Source organism: Helianthus annuus, chromosome 10 (genome assembly GCF_002127325.2).
Source record: "Helianthus annuus cultivar XRQ/B chromosome 10, HanXRQr2.0-SUNRISE, whole genome shotgun sequence".
NCBI lineage: Eukaryota > Viridiplantae > Streptophyta > Magnoliopsida > Asterales > Asteraceae > Helianthus > Helianthus annuus.
The window spans coordinates 89,103,032-89,112,174 of record NC_035442.2 but is presented as its reverse complement, the minus strand read 5'-3'; the positions used below and the strand labels follow the sequence as shown (position 1 = coordinate 89,112,174).

Here is a 9,143-nt window from a genome sequence, read left to right as displayed (position 1 = left end):
CATATGTTTAAGTTCCACAGACATGAAACTATTATCAGCACCAGTGTCAAATAATATGGATGCAAAGTGATTGTTAATGGGAAATGTACCGGTGACCACATTAGGGTCCTCGCGGGCGTTCCTTGCTCCTATCACGAATGCTCGAGCCTGAGCGTTGTTTTACTTCGGAAAATCTTTCTTGAAATCTTCATTGCTACCACAACCATAGCATCCTTGGTTTCACCCGTTTCCATTTCCATTTCCATTTTTGTTTCCATTCCCGTTTCTATTACTGCCTCCGTTTCTTCTTCCCCAACAATCTTCTGTTCGGTGACCCAACCTTCCACATTTGTCGCACCTCGGAATGCGACAAGCTCCATCATGATGATACTTACACTTGTTGCATTTAGGCATAGTGCCTTGGTATCCTCTTGCTACGGTATCATTCACAGCTGCAAGTGTTTTCGCCTCCTTAGGCTGGTTAGTATCACGCTTCTTGTTGTTGGAACCTCTGTTGTTGCTGGGGGTCGATTGATTCAGATTTGAATGTTTCCTTTTCTTGTCACCAGACGACTCAGCATGCGTCTCAGTTTTCTAAATAGTCTTCAACGATAACTTTTTCATGTGAACAGCATCCTCAATAACGCTGACAGCCAGAGTTACAGCCTGGGTGATTGTTGTGGGTTCTGCCATAGTCACCAAACTACGAAACTATGGAGCCAATCCCCAGATGTAGCGCTCAATGCTCTTAAATTCAGGAGTCACCAGATAGGGGATTGCTCTCGAGAGATCATGGAATCTTTGAGTATAACCAATAATGTCCGCACCAAGCATGGACAGATTCCAAAACTCAGTCTCCAGCTTTTAAAGTTCAACACGTGAGCAATACTTTCCCCTCATTCGTTCCTTCAAATTGTCCCATGACATACTGTAAGTGGCATCATCACCCAGAGTTTGGACTTGTAAGTTCCACCAAGTTAAAGCTTCATCGATGAATAATCTACTAACAAAGGTGACTTGTTGATCCGCGGTGCACTTGCACATTCAGATCGTGGAATCAGTTTTCTCCGTCTAGCGCACGAAAGCCACTGCACCTCCAGTGCCGTCGTAATTCAGTGGCTTGCAGTCTAGAAACTGCTTTTAGGTGCAGCCTGGAATTTATTCAACCAATTCGCACATAAGCAATCAATGAAACAAAGACCGTTCAAAAGTTTCATCAAAGTGTAGCAAATCAACTTAATGTTACCTTGGTTAGGGTTTCTCCAGATGAATCTCCATGTCCATTGCGTCCGGTACCTCCTGAGCCTCCACTGTGCTCCGCACGGTTCGCTTCGTACTGGGCGATAGCTTCGGAAATTCGTTCCTCCAGAAGAGAGTTCAGTTCTTCAGCAGTCCTCGGCATCAGCGGTGGTGGAGGTTGGTCAGAACCTCGGGCGTTCACCATTCTCCTAGGTGCAATATTCTTTCAAAACACAAAACATTAAATTAGGCGTTTATCTGATACCACCATACTAGATAATAAAAGAATATATATATATATATATATATATATATATATATATATGTACATACATATACATATATACACACGCAACATCAACAATCCACTAAACATATAAATCAATTCATACAACAACAAGCATGCATAAACAGATAAATATTGATGTGTCACAAAGATAATCACCGAGTTTTTATATAAATCAAGACAACTTGTTACATAATTATTTGTGAAGTAAACAAAAATGCATAAGGGTTACATCACCCAATAGTACAAGTTTTAATATATATAAAAGGCAAAATATCTTTCTTCACATTGGCGGTCCTTGTCTTCAAGTTGTACCCAAAACTCGGTTGTGGTCTTCATACCCAAAAATATTGCTCCAACATAAAGTACCTGCAAAGAAAATCTAACATTCTGGTGGAGAGGGTGGGTGTAGGAAAATCCAAGCTACGAAGATGAGCTACCGCATCCTTGAGCTCATGGACTCGACAGATCAGGAAACTCATCTGCTGCTCTATGGTGAGGAATCGAGCAGCATGACCATCAACAGGTGCATGGACAGGTAATGGTGGGGATGCTGGTGGTGGTGAAGATGGTGGTAGAGGTGTGACTGGTGGTGGATAATCCGGTGGAGGATGTCGTCTAGTATCGGCCTCATTCTCCAGCTTATAGACTCTGCGGCAGAGGATCTCTACCTGAAGCTGAAGTGCGGCAGAGGATCTCTACCTGAAGCTGAAGTGATAAAAAGGATCATCTCTGGTGTAACCAGAGTGATGAGAAGGATGATACGGATCAGAAAACGATATAATATATGGAGGGAATAATCGAGGTGACTGAAGACATGGACTCGACTCGGGTGGGGGTATATGTGGATGACCTGAAGGCTCTCCCCCATGAGTAGGAGGGGTATGTGGAAAAGCTGAAGCATAACGAATACTATGTAACCAACTAGAATGGTCCACTAGGACATGTGGCTGTGAAGAGCTGTCACTAGTAGCACGAACATGGGTGTGAGGAGGTGTACCAGTAGGTGTAGGAACATGAACGGGAGTAGCTGGTGCAACAAACACAGCATCATCATCATCATCAGTAGGGTAAGCCTCTAATCCAGCGGCTCAAAGGGCAGAGGAAGTCACTGAATCGAGGGAGTCGGCGTCAGAATCAAGGTCAGAATCAGAGGAAATATCGATGACAGACACAACTGGGGATGCTACGTCTAGGATAGCGATGTCGAATACTTCGCCATCGCCAAGTTCGTCGTCAGGGTGTTCCACCTCAAACATGGGGACATCAACATCACCATCTAAATCAACAACGAAAGGCCAATCCTCAGCAGGGATAGCAGCAAGGGGAATAGCAAGAATCAGAATAGGCTCGGCAAGATGCTCACCATCAGGATGTCCGATGATAAGCTGGCCATGGAGGGGTAAAGGTAAAGCTAGGACATCATCAATGAAAGGGAAATCATCACCAAAGTCTGGTAAAGAGAAAGGCTGAAAGTCGTCGAGATCGTGGTCATCAGACAGACCGCTACTCTCAGAAGATGACATGAGTACCTGTAACATAAGAATCATAGAATATGTACATATATTAATTATTATTACTTAACTAATATATAAGTGCTACTTCTGCACACCCTATGTCTTGTAGTGTCCTTACTTGACTTTTTGAATAAACAAGTTTAGGTAGTGGATGTCGTAGAATGTTTTATGCAATGAAAACTTTTGAAAATTTGTTTTTGTGAAAGGATCCTAAGGATTGTAGTCTAGACTCGAGAAGGAATCCTGGTTCACTACAATCGTAGCTCTGATACCAATCTGTCACACCCCTTTCTAAGGCAGAAGCACGAGGTGTGATCCTGAAAGGTTCTCATTGCATACGAACGGTAAACATACTACATGATTATACAATAAACTCTAATTGCCATTCTTAGTTTAATCATCCCAAAATAAAAATTAAGTTTAAAGTTTACATCACATAAAAGATAATTGTTTGAAAGTTTACAACACCATTTCAAAACAAGGATCAAGGTTTTGTTCATTATATCTCCGCAGAAGGCGGGAGACAACGAACAAATCCTGCAAAAGTGGCAAGGAGCATCGACACAAAATGACTTTATACATAAACAACCATCCTGAAGAAGGAGATCACGCGTACATCCATCTAGTTACCTGAAATACACGTAAGTTTTGGAAAATCGTCAACATAAGTTGGTGTGAATTCAGGCAGTTTTTGTATAGAATGTTTGTATACTTGTATGAAAACATGGTACGTAATTTGTAAATCGTATCCGTGAACCGAGTTCTGCAAATGTAAGGAATACGAGATCGCTAAAGTTTAGCTACGACATTAACATATGTCACGACATAGGAAGCATCCAAACCATAGGTATTTTTCTATCGATTTACGACTCGAGACACAAAAGCAATCTAGGTAGAACGTGGCCTAGAGTGTGGCTGCCTGAAACCTATTAGATCTAACCTTTTTTTCCGTGGTCTAGGTATATAGTTGATTAATGGTGCTTATGTTACCCTATTCATCACATGATCTATATGTCAATCCTTAGTTTTGTGTTCTACATACCATAGTACATGTATTTTCCCCAAGTTTAGAAAACAAGTAAAAGCTTAAAAGTGGGGACATGAACTCACAGTTTTGCGTATCTTGCGTCGTAAACTTCACCGGGTTTGTCTCTAAGCGTCGTGACCTATACGTCTTCTATGTATGTGATGTGTGCAAAATGTAACATATAAATTACATAAAATGAGGCATAAAACTAACCCTTTTAGTACTAATGTTGGAAAAGTGTGTTTTTGTCTTCCTTTTGAATTTATAGGACCAAATGAGCTTAAACGAGCAAAAGGAACAAATATACAGCCAAAACCAACACAAATACGAAGAAAAGGAATAAACGTGACATGCCCGACCCTTCGGCATCATCCCCAAAGCAAAATCAAGTAAACAGAAGAGACCACGGGGTCGTGCCCACTGGACACGGGGGCGTGGTCAGGGGCTTGCAGAAAAGAAAAAGCTATAGAAGCTTCCACACCCACCACGGGGGCGTGCCCAGCTTGACACGGGCGTGGTTAACACTAAGATACGCATAATCTTGCAAAATCTTGATAGTACAGATACGATTCTGCCCACGGGGCCGTGCCCGCTGGACACAGGGCCGTGTGGGGCCCTCTGCTGACAAATGCATTTAATGAAGGAAGAGAAAAGGCTGGCCATGGGGGCATGCCCACTAGACATGGGGCCGTGGCTAGGGCTCTGTGCAGGCTATAAATAGGGGTGCTTGGTTCACTTCAAAGGCATCCCTTGGCAAACCACTACTCTCCCACTTTGCCACCACTCCACCACCACTACACCACCAACACCCACCACCATCATCCATCATCCATCTTTAGAGTGTGTAGTAGTCTCGGGATCCAAGATTGATCGTAAGAGTTCTTGCCAATCAAAGGCCATGTTTGGCTAAGCCTCTTACATCACTTGGTGAAGACAAGTCTTTTATGTATTACTTTTGATTTTTAATCTTTCAGCACTTCTTATTTGGTTTTGTATTAATGACTTTAATAACTAGTTTCTTATGTTGAAGGTGAATTTTCTTTATCATTTGCCCGTGGTGTCTTGGCATTACTTTAGTGTCTATACAAAGTAAAAGATATACACCATTCATGTCACTACGGTCTACATAGAGGCATGTTGGCTACCTGGTCGGGGGTTAAGGGAATGGATTAGTAAGGTTCTTGCCTTGTTCAGTGTATAGATCCTGCAAGGAACTGGTTCAAGCTTACTAGGACCTCCTTCAATACCCACTGGTATTGGATGGTAGGGGTCCGAATGGCTTGAACCCCTCATATGTAAACTACTATTAATACATTAAGCCGGCTACTTGGTATTGTATGCCTGCTAACTCAAACCACTTAGCCGAGGGTAACGTCACCTTTAAAAGAGGGGACTACCACTTTTCGCATTAATAACTTAATTAATTATCTTTCAATATTCCGACCCATTGGGATTGTATCCTTGCTGACTCAAACCATTGGGTTGAGGGTAACGTCACCTTCAAAAGAGGGGCCTACTACTATAACTAAGATAATCTCTTAAAAAGTCCGGAAGTGCAAAAATCATCAAAGGTTAGATTAAAGGCAAGTCGGTTCCAAGTGATTCATCTTGTGTATCTGTTTTTTATTTTATTTTTATTTCTGCATTTTTAGTTTTTATTTTTCATGTTTTAAACTTTTTCTCAAAATTTTAGATTGATTAGACGTTGAGGATAAACCGATACTAAAAGCTCTAGTATCCTTGGATGACCTTGGTATCTTACCAACGCTATACTACGCTCACGATGGGTGCACTTGCCCAAGTGTTTGTTTAGTGTTAGTAGAATATCGTGTTTTATAAATTTAAAACTTCACTAATGCATAAAAGGGGCTTAATATATCAATAAAATCATATCACACCTAACGCACACCAAGTTTTTGGCGCCGTTGCTGGGGACACAAGGATTTTAAGAAAGTTAGGAATCAACGGCCTAATTAGTTTTTGTTATTTTTCTATTTTTAGGATTTTTCTTATTTTTTCAGCTTCTGCAGACTTCAGCACGGGTCGTGCCTGGTCGGACACGGGGCCGTGTCCATCAAACTTACTTGCATTTTTGTTTTCTGTGTTACAGAAGAGTGACCACGGGGCCGTGGTGGTGCACCACGAGGCCGTGCTGAACTCCCCAGTAACTGGGATCCAGAAAATAGTTACTGTAACCACGACCACGGGCCGTGGTCAGTGACCATGGGGCTGTGGTGAGACTTCTGTCCAACGTTCTTTTTGTTTTTTTTTTGGCAGGACTTGGAACCCAGGCGCAACACCTGAACTTTCTACGCAGTGCATGAGCTCCAGTTCCAATAAAGACATAAAAGAACCTCTAGACGAACCCCAACGCTTTCTAAGAAAGAGACTAAAAGCTAAAAATCAAGAGAAAGCTTCAGGGGACCAACTACCAATGGCGGATCAGCGTACCCTGATGGATTACCTACGGCCTATGGTAGGTAATCTCGGAGCCGCTATCAATGCACCGAATGTCGATGCCAACAACTTCGAACTTCGGCCGCATTTGATTCAAATGCTCCAAAATTCCGCAACCCTCCATGGCCTAGCTGATGAAGATCCCCATTTACATATTACCAACTTTTTGGAAATATGTGATACTTTCCGGATCAACGGAGCATTAAACGACGCCACCCGCCTCCAAATGTTCCCGTTTTCACTAAAAGACAGAGCTAAGGCTTGGCTTAACACCCTCCCAAGTGGTTCGGTAAACACTTGGGATGAACTCGCCTAAAAGTTTCTATATAAGTATTTCCCACCCTCTAAAACCGCTAAATTAATGATTGAAATCAATACACATTCGCAAGAGGATGGGGAATCCTTATATGAAACTTGGGAAAGATTTAAGGAGCTATTGAGGAAATGTCCTCATCATGGTCTCGCAGTGTGGCAACAAGTATCCACTTTCTATAATGGGTTGTTGCCACACACAAGACAAACACTCGACTCTAGCTCCGGGGACTCCTACGTAATCGCCGCCCAAATGAAATTTATAATCAAATTGAGGAAATTGCTCAAAACAATTTTCAATGGCACACTCCCCGAGGCACAAAATCTATTGCCCCGGGCGCCCATAAAGTGGATGAAAACACCTCTTTACAAGCCCAAATCGAGGCCTTATCTTCAAAAATCAAAAAGTTAGAAATGGCAAACAAGGCCTCGGTTATGGCTTGTGAAGGGTGTGGTGGGCCACATGAAAATTGGAGTTATATGAAAGAAATGGATAATCAAACGGAAATGGTAAACTACATTGATAATAGACCTAGGCCGTCGGGTCCCCCAACAGGCACCTACAACCAAGGATGGCGTAACCACCCTAACCTTGGTAGGAGGGAGCCCAACAATAGTAGTAACTAACAAAACCAAAACCAACGAACAAACTTTCAACAACAACCGAGAAATGAGTCACAAAATTTCTCTCAACAACAACAAAAAGGTGGATGGGGGAGGCTTGAAGACACCGTTTCACGCCACATCTCCAAAACCAAAAAACGGAACTCGGATCGATTCGTACAAATGGAATCGAACTTTAGAAATCAACAAGCTAGCATTCAAAACATTGAAAAACAACTAAATCAACTAGCCCAAAATTTCTCCGAGAGGCCACAAGGCGCACTACCAAGCAATACCAAAACCAACCCAAAGGCGCAAGTACACCTCATAACACTAAGAAACCAAACCGTAGGTCCCGAGGAAGCCCCACTACCCCCATCCAACAAAAATCCACCCATTCAACCCACGAGTTCACCACCTACCCATAAAGAGACCACTCCTTCTTCAAATCCCGAACCTACCAAGAACCCCTCGGTGCCCTACCCCGGTCGGTTACTTCACAAAAAGACCGACGAGCAATTCACAAAATTCATAAACTTACTAAAACAATTGCATATCAATCTTCCATTTGTGGAAGTCCTCACTCAAATGCCAAAATATTCAAAATTCATGAGAAACTTCTTCACTCATAAAAGGAAGATTGAAACATTTCAATTAGTTAATTTAAGTAAAGAATGCTCTGCCGTGCTACTCAACAAACTCCCACAAAAGAAAATCGACCCCGGAAGCTTCACCATCCCTTGTTCCATTGGGGGATCTCTTGTATGCAATGCACTAGCCGACCTTGGGGCTAGTATCAATCTCATGCCCACATCAATGTTCGACCGACTCGGACTAGGTAAGACAAACCCCACAAAAATGAGCATACAACTCGCCGATAGGTCCATCAAATACCCGCATGGTGTCGCCGAGAATTTATTGGTAAAAGTCGGAGACTTTGTCTTCCCGGCCGACTTTGTCATACTCGACATGGAGGAAGACACCGAAGTACCACTCATTCTAGGAAGACCATTCCTTGCCACCGCTCACACAATGGTGGATATGAGTGATGGGAAGTTAACATTGAGGGTCGGAGACAAGGAAATGTAGTTTGGGGTTGGGAAAAGAGTAGAGGACGACCCAGTCAATTAAATGGATGTCAAAGACTCAAGCTTGGATGTCGCTCTCCGATGGTGCAACACGGGATGCGAGACATCCCGCTCGGGTAACATATGACTGACTTAGGGTCTAGCCAAGGACCCTTATAAACGTAGCGCACCTCGGAGGCTGTTGGGCCCTTATAGGTTTATGGATAAGAGAGTAAATGGTTTAGATGGTGTAATGGGTTATGTAAGGGTTTTAGGCTTAGTGATGTAATTATGGGCATAGGGTTAGGGAGCACACTCCCTAATCCCTTACTATAAATAGTAAGTGATGTGATAGGTGCATGGGTTGGTTCCTTGTTTTAGAAACTTGTATTAGACAAGCTCCTTGTAAGCAAGTTTAAGCATTGAATCTATAATCTTTTGAATCTTCGAATCTTCATCATCGTGTTCTTGATTTCTTGATCATCATCAAGTTTGGATTCCGCCCATCCTTGGTGATTGTTTGATATCGTTGTTTGATCCGGATTTTCGGGACTTACAATTGGTATCAGAGCCAATTTGATATCAAACATCAAGAAATTCTGCATTTTGGTTGAAGATCTTCATCGCGTTCTTCGTATTCTTCATTGTGTTCATCC

At 42.5% G+C, this 9,143-nt stretch overlaps 1 protein-coding gene and 1 non-coding gene across 2 annotated transcripts; one reads left to right on the top strand and one right to left on the bottom strand.

Moving 5' to 3' along the window:
• Positions 1-6,860: 6,860 nt before the first annotated feature.
• On the bottom strand, positions 6,861-6,967 carry LOC118483429. Its single transcript, XR_004870717.1, has one exon. It is a non-coding gene; the product is annotated as a small nucleolar RNA R71 (small nucleolar RNA).
• A 1,041-nt stretch (positions 6,968-8,008) lies between these two features.
• On the top strand, positions 8,009-8,509 carry LOC118482653. The gene has a single exon (XM_035978237.1). The coding sequence runs from the start codon at positions 8,009-8,011 to the stop codon at positions 8,507-8,509; it is 501 nt and encodes a 166-aa protein (XP_035834130.1).
• Positions 8,510-9,143: the final 634 nt, after the last annotated feature.

What these genes read in the sequence shown, in the direction of transcription:
- LOC118482653 (XM_035978237.1), top strand. Translation starts at nt 8,009, where the DNA reads ATGCCAAAATATTCAAAATTCATGAGAAACTTCTTCACTCATAAAAGG.